Below are 17,847 nucleotides of genomic sequence, written 5' to 3'. Positions count from 1 at the left end.
GGGACCGCACTCAACCCGGGGCACCCCCTCCGTGGCAAGTGGGCGTACCGCGGTGACTCGGGTGGCGGCGGATGGGGGGCGGGGGGGGCCGCGCGCGAGCCCCAGCCAAGCCCCCGGTGGGGAAGGCAGGTCTCCGAGCCGGCGCAGAGGCAGCCCGGGCTTGGGCGGCCACGGCCCCCTGCGGCGTGCGGGAGGACACCGGGCCGACCCGCGGGGACAGGAGCAGCGGCGGCCGCGCCGCCGCCGGGTCCCCGGCCCCGCTCCCGCCCGCGCTCGGTACCTGGGCGCTCGGCGCTGCTCCGCTGCCGGCGACTGCGGCAGGCGCCGCGGGGCTGGGGGAGGAAGAGGCGGCCGCGGGCCGGGCAGGCGCCCAGGGAGCCCGGGAGGCGCCGCGAGGGGCAGGCGCGCGCGAAGGAGCCGGTGGCGCTTCCAGGAGCGCGCGGTCCCCCTCGCCGCGGAGCCTGCGCCCCGCCCCGCCCCGCGGTGGGCGGGGACAGCCGAGCCCCCGCCCCGCCGCGCGCGGGGCCCTCCGCACCCCCAGGTCGCCGCCCCAGCCTCGGCCTCCTCCACCCCGCACACCCCTCTCCGACCCTCTCGCGGCGGCGGCGCAGGAGGAACTCAGAGGAGGGGCTGTGGCCGCGGCTACCTAGGGCTGCTCCCCAACGGGGGGCTGCCCACCCGCAGCGGGGGTCGTCGCGCTAGCAGGGGGAGCCCGTTGGGAGCTACTGGGGAGCTCGCTTGCCCTCCAGTGTGTACACACACGCGTATGTGCACATATGTACGTATAGAATAGTATATGTAGTCCTTCAAACCTTTAATCAGCAGGTTACCTCCTCCTTGGGTTCCTTTGAGCAGAAACCTACATTCCCGACAGCCTCACTGGGGGTGAAGTCTCCGATTCGGGAATCCTTAGGCCAGATGCGGTGGAGACACCGCAGGTAGAGAGGTTGGGTGTAACACCCCCGGAAGGTGACCCCTCTGTGTGTCTCTTCCCCTAGCTAAGAAGAATCTCTACCAGAAACTTCACAGATCAATACTGGGGCTTCCAGTCATTCATTCAACACACATTTATTGAGCCCCTACTAGGTGTTAGGCACTATTCTGACCAATCAGGACACGAGAGTAACCACAACCAACATCCAGCTTCACGGAGTTTACATTCTAGTCGAAGGAGACAGACAGTAAACAATAAGCATAATAAACCTTTAAAGTCGCGGTAAAGGGATCACTGCTATGGGGAAGAAAAGAAAACACGGAGAGCAAGCAACCTGAGGGAATCTGAGGGGGGAGGGGGTCTTTTTCCCCCCACAGAAACTGAAAAGGAGTACCTCCCATGTACACGATTCGCGCCATGTTCCAGAGGCTTTACTCCATTATTCCTACCGCTACAATAATGCTGATATGTGGGTGTTAAGCTGGGACTCACCCAAGGTCAGCAAGAGATCAAGGGGAACTGAAACTCTGGACGGTCCAACGCCCAAGACAGAAAAACCTCAAGACCCTGCAGCACCCCATCCACCCTCAAGTCACTATTTGGTGCTCAGAGTCCCAGTCTTGCCCACAGATGGGGCTGTGGAGGAGGAGGAGGAGGAGGCCTTTATTCATTCATTCATTCATTCATTTATAAGTCCAAAGAAAACATGACAACTTTATTATTTGTTCATTCTGGTGACAGATTCACAAATGTTTGAGGATTTTTTCATGTTTATTTATTTATTTTGAGAGAGAGAGGGAGGGAGAGAGCGTGCACACGTGAACCCGGGAGGGATGTGGGGGTAGGGGGGTGGGGAGAGAGAATCCCAAGTAGGCTCCAAGCTGTCAGTGCAGAGCCTGATGTGGGGCTCAATTCCCAAACTGGGAGATCATGACCTGAGTTGAAATAAAGAGTCGGACGCTTAACTGACTGAGCCCCCCAGGCGCCCCCCAAGATGTTTGTTATATTGTGATCTGTACTTAACTATAATTTAAAAAAAAAAAAATTGTTTTTTCTAGATTGGGCTGGGTAGTGGTGCCACCTTGTGGCCACACTGTTATTATCTTGAATGTAAGAACTTTTCTTAAAGCTCCATGTGTGTGCTCTTAAAGTTTATTATCATCTCTGTCATGGAATAATAAAGTCCTAAACACCCTTAATGTCTCAGGGTAGAGAGGGGCCTTCAGGGATGCTCAGTCTCTTCTTGATTACTTCTAGCCATGGGGAGCTCCCTCTCTGGAGGAGAAGGCTGGTGCCACCTCTATTATGCCTGCCAGAGTTCTGCATTACAGGGAGGGAAAACTGAGGTCCAGGGAGGTTGTGAGGTCTGCCCAAAGCTGCTTTTGCAGAAGATGCTGATTAACCGGATAAATTCCTTGTGTTCGTGGTCAGTTTCGTTCACTGCTGTAGGCTCAGCATATATTAAGCTCCTCAGTAAACGTCTGTTCAGTGAATGAATGAATGAATGAATGAACAAAACTACCAGCCCATCCACCAGCAGTTGTGACCCAATCACTCATTCTCGATAATTAGAACGACAGCTGGCATTTTCTTGTGTATGTGTGTTTTGTTTTTTAATGTAAACTCTACACCCAATGTGGGGCTTGAACTCAGGACCCTGAGATGGAAAGTCACATCCTCTACCGACTAAGCCAGCCAGCTGCACCAACAGCTCGTTTTTCAAGGTCTTCCTACTTTCCAGGCACCGTTCCAAGCTCCATTTGTACATCAATTTATGTAAAGCTCACCACGACCCTGGGAGTTAAGAGAGGTGTGATCATTAGTCCCCATGCTACAGATGGGGAAAACTGAGCCTCAGAGTTTAACCGACCTCCTCGAGATTACACAGCTAAGAAGTGGCCCGACCAGGATTTGAACCCAGGGAGACTGGCTATTCCCAGAGGCATGCAGCAGGGGAAGAAAACTAGCTGGGAGTTGTAGGTTCCACGTAAGCCAACGAGGTGGGGAAGCTGGAGCTAATTACTCGCCCGCCCTTGCGGGGAGGGGCCTGTGCTGTCAGCGTTAATCCCTTGTAAAGATTTTAGGTCCTTCCACCATCGCTGTGGGGCGGGGGGCTCTCTGGGTGGTTCAGCTTGAGGTTGGCCCGGAGGAAAATCGAAGTCACTGCTCCGTACACCTCACTCCCAGGGGCAGGCTGGCACCGCTAGCGCCGCTTCTCAAGGGTTTGCCAGCAATCAAGTCTGGCTCCTCCCACTTGCTGCTCCCGCATCCAATCATCGGCGCCTCTCCTCCTCGCCCCGCCTCCCCAGCGCGCCTTTGCCCCCGCCCAATTCTGGCGTCCGTCCTCTCCTGCCTGGACCACTGCAGTCACCGCCGCGGGTCTCGGCTCTCCCAGAAACCCAGCTCTGTGCAGACGCCTCCGGGGCGCTTACTGCAAAGAGAATGAAGTCTGAACTCTGGCTAGCATTCCAGACCTGCCACCAGCCGCGCCAACCCACCTTCCTGCTTTCTTTCCAACCAGCCTCTTAATCTCTTTGTATGTCTACACTGCCTTGTTCCACACACAGGATGGAGGCGGCTCCTGACCAAGATTCATCCTGCCAAGACGGTCCTTGGGCCTCAGAGGTCCAGCACCAAGGACACGGTCCCAGGAAGTCCTTCTTTTGGACCTGGTCTCTGAGTCCTTGGAAGCGCCGCAGCATCTTCTCTGTGCCCTCCCGTCAGTCCTCACCACCAGCCGTAAAGAATGGCTACTAATATGGCCAGGGCTTGTCCCTACCAGACTAGGGGACACTAAAGTCTGCATACAGGAGGTATACTTCTCTCCAATCCAAGTCCAGGTCATACCCATGGATGGGTACGTCCAAACAACTGCAAGGAGCGACGTCCTGGAGCTGGGAAGTACACAACAGCGCAGAGCAGCCAAGAAGGGAAGGCTGTGTCCACTGGGGAAACCACGTGTGTGGTACACAGTCCTTGTCGCTAGAGGGCGCAAGGTTAGACTCCCGGCACCGCTGCCTCCCAGCCTGGGCACAGCCTTCCCAGGGCATGAACGCGCTCAGTTGCAAAAGGAGGATTTTCCATGGATTAGAAATAATATATGTAAATTGCGTGGTACATGGTGTTTACAGCGATGTGTGTAAGGAAGAAAGGATCAGAGTCCTCACCCACACCAGCAGCTCCGCGGTGTCTCAATGGAGAATGTGGGGGGACCAAATGGCATGGGGGGGGCAATGATACCAAACCCATAGGGTCATTGTGAGGCGGTCAGGTGCCCCGCCTGGCACGTAGTAGGTACAACACCCCACCTCGTATATTCATTTAGAACCACTGGTTTTGTTTCTTTCCCCTTCTTCTGGGCCGGCCTAGGCTGGGGTCCAGGAAAGGGCTGATGCTGGCTCACTGTGAGGGTGAAGAGGGCTGACGGGAGGCAAGCCCAAGGGACCAAGGTCAAGATTGGAAGTGCCTGGTCTGGAGGCCCACAAGACATATGCAAGGCCAGAAGTTGGCGCCCAAGGAAAGAGGTGGGAGCCAGGAAAGCAGGAGCCACAGCGCACAACACGGCAAGAAAGTGAGAGGGTCACTAGCCCCCAGGGAGGGTGTGCTGGGGGAGGGGGGGCTCACTGTGCAGCCTGACCCCCTCCCCCTAGGCCTCAGCAAGGGCCCCTTGGGGGTACCCTGGGTCAGCAGAGCCCCCACCCCCACCCCTAGTAAGGAAGAGAACACAAGCATTGAACGAATTTATTCATGAGAAAACTCAGGGTCCGTCAGGGAAACAATCTGCTGGTTACAAGCTCCAGAAGCTCTTGTCGGAACAGCCGTGAGGGCCGGGGGCACCCCCAGGCAGGGGGCTGGGGGAGCTACCAGCCGCCCTGGGGTCAGAGGAGCAGACACAGGCAGAGGGGGTCCCGAGGGGCACTCCTCACTGCCCGCCTGCCCTGTCCCCAGGACCCCACTCCCCCTCTGGGTTAAAGTGCAGCTGGGAGGGAGGTGATGGGTGGAGAGCTGCTGGAGAGCTATGGGGACACTGGCCACCAAGGACCCACCCCCTCCTCTCCCTAGTTTCTTGAGGCTCAGCCAGAGTCCACCCCACCCAGGTCCCTCTTTGGAGCCTCCCCACCGTCAGATATTTAGAAAGCGCTCCCCAGGAGGGGAAAGGCTGGCTCCACCAGCTCTCCGAGGGACCCAGAACTGGGGGGGGGGGGGGGGGGAGTGGGAGAGGGAGAGGGAGGGACACTCTGGTGATGGTCTGGGAGCCCTCCCCTCTCCCTGGCCCAGGAAGGCTCCTTCCTTGCCTCCCTCCACCCCCCTGGAAAGCCAAGGAAGCCAGAGAGGCCCAGAGAGCCTGGCTCCCAGCTCCAGGGCCATGAGTCAGCAGGGTCCTGCCCAGACCTGACTCCCAAGCACGCCATCAAGGGAGGGCCACTTCGGTGCCACCTGGGAGCAGCTGCCCTGGGCACGGGAGGCCTTTGGGGGAGCCTGTGGGGCTCCAGCTTCTCCTGTGGTCCCCCCAGCCTGGACCCAGCCCCTCCCTCAAGGCTGCTCCTGGCAAGGCGCCCCCCCACCCCCGCCGGGCTCAGGGCCCCACTAGGGGCTGTGAGGACCGCGCACCCACCTCAGCAGCGTGGCCAACCTCCTCCCCCTCCCAAAGGCACATCACTAGGAGGCAGAAAGGAAGAGAACCCGCCCGCCCTCCGAAAAAGAACCCTGAAGATCCACTGCTCCCTCCCCTCACTCGTGAATATATTAAATTGTGCAGCTTGGCCCCCGACCCCTCCCCTCGGATCTCCACGGCAACCAGAGAGCATTCCAAGTCCAAGTCTGAATCCAAGTCCGTCCAGTGACGAAGGGGGGCTTCAGCCTTTCTCCCCACCTTTCCCCCAAGGGTGACACCCAACATTCCGCAGGGGACAAGAGGGGAGGAAGAGTTGGGGCCTCAGTCCTCAGCCCCCTCTTCCTCCGCGTGGGGGGCCCCGGGCGGGTCCTCGGGCTCAGGGGTCTGCCCTCCAGGGTGGGGGTGGGGACGGGTGCCCGGCTGGGAGCCCGGCGCGTCCTCGCCCTGCACGTAGACACTCAGCCCGTGACTAGGCTCCTTGCCACATGCCTGGCAGCTACAGTGCAGGATCTTCTCCACCAGCTTGTCCACCCTGGGCACCTCCTCGTGGCCGGGGCACTCCAAGGTCACCTGGGGAGGGCAGGAGAGAAGAGAAGACATGTTTCCAAAGGCCCGGGGCTGGCAGGGAGGCCCCGAGGGCAACATTCCTCACGGGACCAGCAATCCCAGAGACCCCAGAATCCCTGAGCCCACCCGAGATACCCCAGTTAGCTCTGTGGGCCCCTCCACTGGGGGTGAGGGTGAGCCCCTGCAGGTCCCACCCAACCTGGGTGTCTCCTCACACCCAGTCCTGCCGCCTCCCTACCATTCCCTCACAGAGGCCTGAGGGGAAAACCCAACATGGCCTGCCCCTGCCTAAAATTCCCCTCAGTGCTCCCCAGTGCACTTAAAGAAAAGTTCAGACTCCTTACTAAGGCCCCGCAGGACCCTCAGGCTGCCGCCAGCTGACCTCTCTGCCCCTGACCTTGAGCCCCTCCCCACCGCCAACTCTGAGCTGCCTGATCTGAGACTTTGCACATGCTGTTCCCTCTGCCTGAAAGGTCCTTGCCTAACCCACCCCTACCACCCGCACCAAACTGGCCCAGTTAACTTGTACGCAACCTCTGGATCTGTGCTCAGACATCACTTCTTCAAGGAGCCCAATCCCAAACCCCCAGCCCAGCCTAGGTCAGCCGTACTGAGCCCTCCAGGGTTTTGCTCTTCTCCTAAGGTCACACTTTTCCAACAGCCTTTCCTTTTCCCTTCCTTCCTTCCTTCCTTCCTTCCTTCCTTCCTTCCTTCCTTCCACGGAGCACCTACTCCCTGCCAGCTCTGGGGACACAAGGACAGGCATGATTCCTCAAAGACTTCAGAGTCTAGTGGGGGAAACAGATTTGTCAAAATCACCCAAATGCAGATGGAAAACTGTGACAGGAGTCAAAGCAGAGGCACACAGCAGTCAAGGCGGTGGGATAGGGCCCCGAGAAGACGCTGCTGAGCCACAAGCGGAAGAATAAACAGACGTTCACTGGGTGAGGAGGAGAAGCAAACAGGGGAAAGAGCATGTGCAAAGGCCCTGTGGTGGCAGCAAGAAGAGTAGGCATGAGAGACTGAAAGAAAGTACACTGATGTCAAGTGTCGAGCTAGTAAAGGAGACGAGAGAGGCCAAAGCTCAACAGACTGGTGAGCCAGGCCATGCCAGGCACTGCGGGTCACGACAAGGAGTTCGGTCTCATCTTAAGAAAATGGGAAACCACTAAAAGGACTTCGGAATGTGACTGACATCAGAATGGAGCTTCAAGAGATCCCTTGTCCTGTACACGCTGGTGTCAGACTCATAAGCCATCACGTGGCAAGGACCACACGTGTATCCCCAGCACAAGCCCTGGACCCGGCACACAGTGGGGCCTTACTCATAAGCACTGGGGCCGAGGCCCGGGAAGTCTCTGCGGGGAGGCGGGGCAGGGGCGGGCAGCCATACTCACAATCTCCCACATGGACTGGGCCGGCATACAGGAGTCACAGTGAACCAGGGACTCCGTAGACTGTGGGAAGGTGTTGGGAACGCTGTAGCTGAAGCACTGTCCTAGGCAGGCCCTGTGGGAGGAGACGGTCACGGCGCCCGTGACACCATGGCGGAGGCAGGGACGGGCGGCCAGCCCTGTCTCCGCCTCCCTCCGGGCCTCTGGACGCATCCACTGCCCTCACACCCCCCGGGGTTCCCACCTGTTCTGGATGGACTTGGCCTCACAGCCGCTGTGGCCCACGATCTGGGTGATGTTCTTGGCCTCACACCAGGCACTCTTGTCCGGGAACAGTGCCAGCTTGTTGATGGGCGGTGGGGCGGCCAGCAGCATCGCGGGGAGGAAAGCCCCAACCAGGACCCGAAGCATCATGCCCGTGGCCTCTAGAGCCCTGGAACGGAGCGCAGACAGTAGGTGAGGCCAGCAGGGCCCAGCGGGCCGTGGGCAGAGCGGACGGTGGTGTTACAAGCATGGGCTCTGACCCCTGGCTGACGGGGCGCAAATCCGAGCTCTACCGCTTACCAGCGAAGCACGACCTCAGACAAGTTATTTCTCCTCTCTGAACCTCGACAATGGGGCTGCTGATAGATGTGCATGGGGCGGGGGTCACAAAGACGAGCCGCAAAGCCCTCGGCAGTGAGGCTGGCAGGTAACACACATTCCACGTGCGTTACTTTTACAACTTACTGTGCAGCTTTGAGCAAGTCACCTTTTATGTCTGTGCCTCAGTTTCTTCATCTAAGAAATGGGGATGGTGAGACCGGATGGCAAAGGGCGAGTGCCCAACGTGACGCAGAGTCTCCAAGCGTGTGGTGAGTGTTGAGCAAGCGTTAGCTCCCTCCTTGCTGTGATGCTGTGGGCCCTCCGGGAAACACAAAAGACTGCCCGCACAGCGCCTGCCCTCCAGGGGCTGGCCACCCAGCACGTCTCCTGGGCATGCCGCCCCGGGGGTCAGCCACCAGGAAAACCTTCGTCCGTCACCGTGAAGTCTGGGGCCGCCCCGACTGGCTGGGCGTCGGGTCAAAGAGCTAACCTTGGACCAGACCATTTATTCTTTGGCTGCCCCACCAGAGCCTCAAGCCCTGAGACGAATGTGTATTCGTCTCCCAGCTCCATCCCAACCTCCGAGGCAGGCCAAGCCAAGCGCTGGACCCTCTCTGTAAACTGGACGGAAGGAGACAGTAATACCAGAACTTGCCAGAAGATGGCGCTGCAGGGCAGCGTGTGTCTGAAGGATTCCACTCAGAGGGGGCTCTCCCGGTGTTTGTTCCCCAACTTCATCTTCTGTAGACTTCTCCCTCTCCCCCACCTCCAAACATGTGGACGAGGGAGGATTCAGAGCGGCTAGGAAACGAGGTCAGTGCCTGCAAGGGGGTTTCTGGGGACAGGACACGAGAAAGGGCACTGGACGGGGAGCCAGGAGTGCTCGTGCCTGTGCGACCCTGGACACCCAGGCCTCAGCGTCCCCGTCCAAAAAATGAGTGAAATGCCCTGGACCACTGGTTTCTAAACCTGGTGAAGCATGAGAATCCCCTGGGGGCTTGTGGGGTGAGGTTCTAGATCGGAGTGAGCCTCTAGGAAGCTCCCAAGGTGCTTCTGGTATGGAGCCGGGCTTGAGAACTGGTCCAGCTCGGTCGGTCCCGGATTCGGTGTCTTCGGACACCCCCAAGAGGGGCCTGGGGGTGGCTGACTCGGGATCAGGGGCCAGGTGCTGTCCCCCAGGCACCAGAGGGGAACATCGCATTCAGAACGACCCTACCCTCAGCCCACCTCCTGCAGAAAGTGGCAGGTCCTTGGTGAAAAGCCCAGGAAGGGGGAGGGAGTGTCCCGGAAGTGCCCCGAGGAGGGAAAACCTAGGTGGGCTGGCTCCGCTGGGCTTGCGCAGAGAGCCTGGGCCAGCCTGCAGGGCTGTTCTGTCTGTTGTCTCCACCCAGAAAGTTCTGCTCAGCCCCTTCTCCCTGCCGGAGGTCTCCAGGAGAAGAGACAAGCCCAATGTCACTGGACCCCAATGCCTGGGTGACCCCTGCTCCAGCCAGTGGGGAAGGGGGAAGGGTGTTCTGCCCCGTCCCAAATGTGTTTGTGTCATGACCCCAGCTCTCACCCACGCATTTCCGGTCTCACTCATAAGATGGGCAGCGAAGCCCATGTTTTCAGTACAACCACATCCCAACAAAACAGAATGGGCTTGTTCCTAACTGGCAACTGAACTAATTTTTCAACAAGCTGCACATCCAGGAGGCTTCCTGACCCCACAGGTCCTCTCCCGTGTCCAGGGAATTGGCCTCTGAGTCAGGGTCTGACCACAGCCCCCCAGGAGGGGGCCCTGGAGGCCCACTTGAGGCCAGAGCTCCCTAGGCCTCCCCAGGCTGGACCAGCCCCTCAGAGACCTCAGAGAGGTCTGGGGACTTTGTCCTATACCTGACCCTATGGAGAGTCCTCAGGAAGATCGGGTCCAGGCCAGGAGGGGACTGGGGCCGGGAGTGGTGTTCACTGGGAGTTGAGACTGGGGTTGACTGGAAGCGGCCCGGAGCCCAGCTGGGTCTGCTTTGCAGTTCAGTTTGGTGAGGGGGTTGTGGGGGCTGGAATGGAGGCCATGGGCTGGAACCAGGCTACAGGGGGGCAGAGCTGTGATTGGGGTGGGGTTAATAAAGCAACGATTATTGGGAGACAGGGCAAGGGTGAGTTTTTGTTGGGAGTCAGGGGCCTGGAGCATGGGGACTGGTTATTAGGGTCAAGTTATAGCAGAAAGTGAGTCTCCGTCCCCAGTACATAGCCCAGAACTAATCCAGCTGTGCCCACAGCGTGAGGGGAAGGAGGTGGGGGGGGGGGTTGTCGTGCCATAAGCCAACCTCCGAGGCCCAACCGGGACCTCAGAGGGGGCTGGAGCCACAATCTGCTTACCCAGGCCAGCAGCCCTGATCTCCAGCCAACTGCCCAGCTCACAGCACAAGCACGGGGCCCCTGGAGTCTCCTAGTTCAAGTCTGGCCCTCCCACCAGGGCCTGTGTGACTTCCAGAAATAAAGCTCATCTCTCTGCATGCTTGTGCCGGCCTCAACCCTAAGACGGGGAGCAGGGCCCTGTTGGGGAGAACGACTGGGCGGATGCAATCAGCGGGCACCCAGCTCGGGCCAGCCCTCTTCCCCTGGGAGAGGGAGGGAAAGGCGGGCCAGGCAGCAGAGGGTGGGGCACTGGAGCAGGGGGGCGGGGCAGGGAGGACCCCGGGCTAGCCTCTCCCACAGACACTTGTCATCAGGACGCACCCACCCTCGGCCCACTCTCACACCCAACCCCCAGGAACCCCTGCTGCCCCCCACACACACTGGGTCAGGCTCTTTGCTAGTGGGTTTGTTGTTGTTATTGTTGGTTTATGCTTTTTTGTTGTTTTTTCAAGCAGCAAATTAGCTGATTTTTTTTACACAGTAGGGGGACCTTCCTTCTTCAGATGAGAGCCTCACCCACAGATTCTCATCTCTTCCTCCCTCCCTGAAGGTCACGCCACAAGTCAGGGGACTCCTAGAACACCAGGGTGGGAAGAGGGATTCCCCCACCCACACACCCACCCACCAAGGAGTCGTCCCAAGGCCCCCCAGCAAGTCAGGCCAAGCAATGCTTTTCCACTGAGGCATGCAGTTCCCAGCAGGTCAACACTCAGTTCACTGAGCACCTTCTAGGCGGGTGGAGACAGAGGCGAGGGCAAGGGCAGGGGAGCTGGGGGCCCAGACCCTACGCCCACTCAGAACTCAGAGCCTAAAGAGGGAGGTCGAGGGAGGTGGGCTTGGAGGAAGTAGTTATTCGGACGGGCGGTCAGAGATGGCTGGGGCGGAGGGAAGGAGAGATTTGTGATTCTGGATTTAATTCAGGATGACAGTTAGTTACCAATGATGGGGAGAGGAGGGAGCTGCTGGCTGAGGGCACCGCACAAGCAAAGGCAAGAAGGGGGGGGGGGCTTTATCCCTAACGGCCCAGCACATCCCCTGCCCATCTCACAGTAGCAAGAGCTGGTGCTGTGGTCCACGTACTGTTCGAGGCACTTTTACATGTAGCCATTTACACGTCCTTATGACAACTCCACAAGATAGTTACTACTATTTCCCCCATTCTAGAGATGAAGAAACTGAGGCACGGGGAGGTTAAGAGATTTAAGCTTACAAAATTTGGATTTACGAACACCAAGATTTGAACATGGACAGAAGCAAGGTAACCACCAGCTACCTTTGCAGATGGAAAGGCTCCCAGAGGACAAAGCCAGGAACAGAGGAAGAGAAGGCATCCAGGGAATCCAGGGAATGGTCTGGAGCTGGCAAGAGGCCTGGGGCTTCCTGCCCTTGCCCCAGCAGGCTGTGTCTCTTATCCTTATTCGCACCCCCTCGGAGCAGAGTTCAAGTCCCACTCCTTCACGAGACCACCCCCCCCCCCACCGCCGCCTATGAGACGCCCCCGCCGATGAGCATGCAGCCATGGCCGACCCCTGACTCCTTGGATACAACTCTTCCTCAGCGTCATGGAGAAGCTTCAATGGAGGCACCTCACCCCACTGCCACCCAAATCCAAACCCCCCAGATCCTCAGAGGACCTGCAAACACCAGACACATCTGAGGCTGCCAACAAGACAGAAAGGAAGCTCCCGGGGGGAAGGGAGGGGACAATGGCTGACCCATTCCAGCACCATGGAAACTGAGGCACAGATCAAGGAGGTGAGCACCCAGATCTCTCACACTGAGGCACAAGGCAGTGGACGAACAGAGGGGAGCCGCTGAGTGGTTTTCTGGGGATCCTTGGTTCAGAAGGTCCCTGGGGAAGGGCAGGGGTGGGGCAGTAAGAACAGGCTTCGTGGGAGGGTCTTTGGGGTCCTCTCTCTCCACACCTACCAGAACCCAGCATCTTCCCGGGGATGTCTGCCAAAACCCAGATGCCCTGGGGCCACAGCCCTGGAAATTCTGACCCCACAGGTCCAGGCTGTGGCCTGGGCATCTACAAGTGCTCCCACAGGATTCTGAGGCCCATCCAGGTTAGGAGCCACGCCCCCCCCCCGCAAACTCCCCAGGAAAGGATCCCCCATAACAGCACTGCTGACGGCAGTCACCATCCTGCTGTCTGGATTCTAGGGCCTGGAATCAAGTCCTCAAGTCACTGGAGGGGCCTGGCTTTCAAGGAATTCCTCCAGCCCACCCACACCCACACCCACACCCCCTGGGAAACCCTATAGAGAGCAAAGAGTCTGTTCTGTATAAGAAGTGAAAACTTGGCTGCCCGTTTCCTCTTCTGAGTCAGTCTGAACATTCAGGCCAGGCACATGAGGATTTTCTGGGTAGAATGGTCCACTCACCACCGGCCACACACACACCCAGGCCCCTGGTGTCACCGTTCCCAGCAAGCAAGCAGCCTGGTGTGGAAGCAGGTGAGGGCGGGGCTGGCAAATCCTTGGTTAGCAAAGTAAGCCTCTCGCCAACTTCAACTCCTGCTTCCGTAACCTCCTCCGGGAACCCTTCCCACTCTGGGCCCCAACTGACCCGGATGGAGGCTTGAACTGTGGCGCTCAGCATTCGGGAGACGTCGCGATTCCCGTGGCAAGCACGTGGGGGTTTGTCGCGTGTTGTTTTCAAACTGACCGGACAGGGTGACCCAAGTCCCTCCCTCTCCTTCCTTTCCTGTCCACACACACAGAGAGAAAGATCTGGGTTCTCCACAACATATTCTCCACAACCGACTGCCACAGACCCAGGTTCAGATCCTGGCTCTGCCGCTTTAACCTTTCTGTGCCTCGATGTCCTCATCGGCAAAGCGGGGACAACGATAACACCTGCCTCACAGGCCAGCTGGGAGCACGGAATTGAGCAGTGCGTGGAAAGGTCTGGAGAGCGTGGCCACCACGGGATAAATCCTGAGGTCACCATTAGTGCTAGCCTGGGGTTCCTGAACTCTGCCCGCACCTTCCTGCCTCCCACATGATGCCCCTCGCCCTCCCCTCTCCCCCACCCCCTCCTACCAGATCCTGGGCGGGTCCTGAAAATACCGAAATCCGGGGTTGCAGCCGCCCGGGTGCAAGCGGATTTAGGGGAAACTCAACCATTTGAGATGATGGCTCAGAAAGGGTTTTATAAACTGTGGAGCTCTACCCAGCACACTGACTAGCCAGGGTGGGAGCTGAGAGGAAGAGGCCACTCAGACCTTCACCCCGGGGGCCACTGATGGAAGGAACAGGGTCTTGGAGAGATCAGCCCCCTAAAACCCACTCCTGGAGAAAGCAGGCTGGGCATGGCTGCCAGGCTGTCCTCACTGCTGGTGCAGAGGGTGTGGCCTTTGTGGCCACAGCCCTAGGCTTGGGACTCGGTGAGGGTGGGGCAGTCCCTGCAGGTCTTGGAAGGAACGCCGGGACTTCCAGGACTTCCGTGAAAGGTGCGGCTGGCAAGGTCGCTCTGGGAGGCCCGCCAAGCTGCGTCAGACCCCAGCCTCGCTCAGCTCTGCAGGCTCCCCTGCTCCCGCTCTGGGGTCCAAGGACAAGTTCAGGCCCAAGCTCATCTGTTGACTCACTGTGTGCCTGGGCGCGGAGAGTCTAGTAGTTATAGACGGAGCCACTGACCATCTGCTTTGCCTCCGTAAGCCTCACACCTGCACCCTCCACAACAGGGAGCACGACCCGGGGAAGTCCATTTTAGCAGATTCCCTCAAGGACAGTCCGGCTCCGGCGTGTTGCTGAAGGCCACTGTGACTCCATGACCCATCTCACCGCAGGGTGGCTTCCTTCCTTCCCTCGGCCGTCAGCGCTGGCAAGGCCGTGAACTGACTGTCCAGGGGGTGGACACACAGGGCCAAGCCCATGCCCCAAAGGCCTGCCCCTCCATCACGCCAGGCAGCTCCACCTTCCAGGCTACAAACCCCCACCCCACCCCAACCTCCCCACCCAGGCCACGGCCCTCCCACCTGCAGACTCTCCTGCCCACAGACCAAAAACTGTCTCCAAAACAAATCTATGCTAATGAGCTGCTGCAGGGCTGGCCGCACATCTGCTCAGCAGAAGTCCTACTGCAGACCTCACCAGCACCCCTGCCCATTCTGCAGCCACCGACCCTAGGGGCTGGGGGTGGGGAGAAAGAGCCAGACTCGGTCTAAAACCTCACGTCAAAAGAATGAGGATATATCCGTGGCTAATGCAGACCACCTACTTCCCCCCTCCACCCCTCCAACAGGGCAGGCCCAGGAGAAAGAGGTCCAGCTCGCAGGGGCTGGGGGGGAGAGGGGCAAGGGTCGCCAAGGAAATGCTCCTCGCGTCTTTTCTTTGGCCCCAACTACAGGCAAACCACACCCAAGCAGTCCCAGCATCTGGGGGAGTTTCTGGAGGCTGATGGTTTCCACAGTAACAAAGGGTGAGGGGCTCCTTGTTGACAAATTGCTTCCCCACCCCCCCCTCCCCCACCAGCGCCCAGCCTTTGGCCTCCAGCCCTGACCTCTGTTTTCCTGGGGTTCCCGTAGTTACAGGCTGGTGTCCTCCAGCTGGGCGAGGGCCTCAGAAAGCCTGAAAATGTGCCCTTCTCCTCTGATGCCTGCCAAGCCCCTGGCCACGCCAAGGCAGGCAGCCGCCCCCTTTACTGCGGCTTGTAAAAGATCAGAATCGCCCCGCCCAGGGAGCGGGGCGGGCAGGTGGCCGGCGGCACGGCCCCGTTGTCCAGGCCGCCTCGCGGGGGTGGAATTCTTAAGAAAACTGAGCCCCCGGAAAGGCTGGCTCCCCCTGCCCCAGACTCAATTCCAGGGGGATGACCCAGGCCAGGCCCCGGGGGCAGGCGGAAGGTAGGGGGAGGGTTTCGCTTCTTTTACCGGGTCTAGGAAACTATTCATGAACCCCAATGGGGGGGGGGGGGGGAGGCGGGTCGTGCCGCCCATACTGGGGGACTGTCGGAGTTTGAGGGTGGGGGATCAGGGAGACGCAGAGACATGGAGAGACTCGCCCAGAGGAGCAGCACGGAGAGACAGAGAGAACAGAAAGGCGGAGAGGCACGAACCCAGGGAGAGCCAACACGAAGGCAGAAGGGGAGAAGAAACAGAAAGAAAGGGACCGAAACAGAGAGACGAGAGACACAGGCAGTCGGATGGGGAGACAGAAAGACAAGGAGAGGGACAAAAAGGAGGCAGAAACGTACCGGAGCGGAGCGGCTCGCGGCGCGGCGAGGCCCGGGCAGAGCCGGGGAGACGCGCGAGCCCCGCGGCCGAACCCCGGCCGCTGCCCCGGCGCCCGCGCGGCCCGACCCGCCCTCGACCCGCCCGGCGTGCACTCGCCACGCACCTCCCTCCCTTTCTCTCGCGGCCGCCGAAACTCCCAGCAAGGACTGGAACCCCCCCACCCCCACCCCCCACCCCCCCGGCGAGTCCGGGGACGGGCTCGGGGCGCAGCGGTGCCCCCAGCCGCCCCGCGCCCACGGCCCCGGCCCCGGCGTCCGGAGGCGCCTCCGCACCGTGCCCCGGCGGGCCCGGGGGCGCGGCGCTGCCCCTGCGGCCGAAGCCTCTGGAAGCCGGGCGCCCGCGTGCCGGCCCGGGCGGGACTTACCGCGCGCGCGGCGGCAGCAGCGGCGGGCGGGGAGCGCGGCGCGCCCGCCGGTTCCTGCGGAGCTGCGTGCGGGCGGCGGGGGCGGCAGGCCCGGCGCCCCCGGGAGGCTCGGGAGGCGGCCGGCAGGGCTGGCGGCGGCCCCGCGAGGCTCGGCTGGGCTGCGCTGCGCGCCGTCTGCGGCCCCGGGCGGGCGCGCGGTGCGGGGGAGCGGCGAGCCGAGCGGCTCCGACGTCAGGGGTGTCTCCGCTCCAAATAGGGAGCGAGGGCGGGGGCAGCGGAGGGAGGGACGCGAAAAAGAAAGAGCGGGCGGGCGCGCACGGCCGCTCCCTCCGGGCTCGCGGGAGGGGGCGCCTCGGCCGCCCGGCCCGGCCCCTGTCCCCGCCTGCGAGCCGCGGCCGGCCTTCGCGGATACCCGACGGCGCGGCGGAGCTTCGGGCCGCCCCGGCCGGCGCCCCGACCCGTCCTAAAGCGCCCTCCGCCGGCTTTCTGTGCGCGCCGACTCCCCCCCCCCCCCCCCGCCTAACTTTTCCCGGGGCCGGGCCTCGGGGTGACAAAGATGGAGGTGTTCCTTTTTGTGGGGACCGGGCATTGCAGTCTTGCTCCGAGGGTGTGGCGCTCCGGGCGACCGCCCTCGCCCCACAGTCCCGCGGTGCGCCCCGCCTATCCGCTCCCGGGCACGACCCCGGGGGGCACGTCCGGCTCTTGGTACCGCGGTGCCCCTCGCCCTCCGCCCAGCCTCCTCTCAGCTCGGGCGCTGGTCTAAGCGTGCGGAGAAGGGTGTGAGAGCCCCCGGAGGGGCTCTACGGCGGCGCCGGAGCGCCGGGAAACGACTCACTTGTCGGGTTCCCGGGAAGAGCAGAGCGCAGGCCCAGCGCGCGACTCCGCCTCGGAGGTCCAACTGATCGGTCCGCACCCGGGTGGGTGGCGGTCGTGCCCTATCTATTCGTGTGCTCTCGGTGGAACGAGAAAACAGCTTTGCTCCTGGAAAGTAACGGCCCAGAACACAATCGTGGGACTGGGAGATCGTGCTTTCCTATCAGATTTGTGCGTGCCCAAGTATCTTGCCCCAGCCTGGCTGGAAGCTCGCGGCCGATCGGTCTCCCGGGTTGCAGAGCATCCAGGGTGGCTGCTGGTGGCCTGCTGGGGACTCCGAGGTGTGCTCCGATGAGTCCAAACCCAGGCTCATGCGCACGCCTCCTAGCCCCTGCTTATGCTGGTCCCTCCGCCCGGGGTACCCTTCCCCGCCTTTCACCTGGTGAAAGCATTCTTCAAGCACCAGATTGGGAAGACTTCCAAGGCCCTCAGGTAGCAGAAACTTCTCCCTCCTCAGGTGTAATCCTGGAGCATGGACTACATACCTCTGTTAGTGCACATCTCTTCCCTCCATTAGACGGTCCGGCCCCTTGAGGGCAGTGATCACCTGTTGTATTTGGCTCGATTCGCCATAGGTAAGTGTTCCCAGGAGAACAACCATAATAACCATCATGCGGCATATAATATGCATATTCTTGACAATGTGTGTTTGTAGGTACAATAACAGTCATGCTAGCTCACACACACTGAGCACCTCGGTGGGTGCCTCGTCCCCGTTGTAAGATAATTCTGTAAGATCAACAGTATCATTGTCCCCATTGTACAGAAGAAAGACGCAAAACCTAGAGGGAGGTTGAGTGAGTGGCTCAAATCACACAGTAGGGGATGAGGCCAGCTACGGTCTGGTGGATGACCTTGTCCCACAAAGCCTGGCCTCGCTGC

The 17,847-nt window shown here is 60.4% G+C and overlaps 1 protein-coding gene across 3 annotated transcripts; it reads right to left on the bottom strand.

Moving 5' to 3' along the window:
• Window positions 1-4,661: 4,661 nt before the first annotated feature.
• Window positions 4,662-16,295, bottom strand: NBL1 (NBL1, DAN family BMP antagonist). Of its 3 annotated transcripts, none has more exons than XM_043573922.1 (4): window positions 16,093-16,295; window positions 7,755-7,943; window positions 7,514-7,625; window positions 4,662-6,119 (listed from the first exon to the last, which is right to left on the bottom strand). In XM_043573922.1, exons 2-4 carry the CDS (start codon window positions 7,922-7,924, stop codon window positions 5,871-5,873), a joined length of 531 nt encoding a protein of 176 aa, XP_043429857.1. In that variant the 5' UTR covers window positions 7,925-7,943; window positions 16,093-16,295; the 3' UTR covers window positions 4,662-5,870. The 3 variants fall into 3 exon arrangements, with proteins under 3 accessions (XP_043429857.1, XP_043429858.1, XP_043429856.1); XM_043573923.1 differs by lacking the exon at window positions 16,093-16,295 and adding an exon at window positions 15,689-15,801; XM_043573921.1 differs by lacking the exon at window positions 16,093-16,295 and adding an exon at window positions 14,999-15,125.
• Between the last annotated feature and the right edge of the window lie 1,552 nt (window positions 16,296-17,847).

This window comes from Prionailurus bengalensis, chromosome C1 (genome assembly GCF_016509475.1).
Source record: "Prionailurus bengalensis isolate Pbe53 chromosome C1, Fcat_Pben_1.1_paternal_pri, whole genome shotgun sequence".
Classification (NCBI taxonomy): Eukaryota; Metazoa; Chordata; class Mammalia; order Carnivora; family Felidae; genus Prionailurus; species Prionailurus bengalensis.
Note: the sequence above shows the minus strand (reverse complement) of the source record. Positions and strands in the feature narration are given on the sequence as shown.

Bases quoted from the DNA above. Each gene is read 5' to 3' on its own strand.
- NBL1 (XM_043573922.1), bottom strand. From the start codon at position 7,924: ATGATGCTTCGGGTCCTGGTTGGGGCTTTCCTCCCCGCGATGCTGCTG. The intron at 7,626-7,754 runs GTGGGAACCCCG...CTCCTCCCACAG, and splicing joins GCCAAGTCCATCCAGAACAG to GGCCTGCCTAGGACAGTGCT. The intron at 6,120-7,513 runs GTGAGTATGGCT...TGCCCTCCCCAG, and splicing joins CCCAGTCCATGTGGGAGATT to GTGACCTTGGAGTGCCCCGG.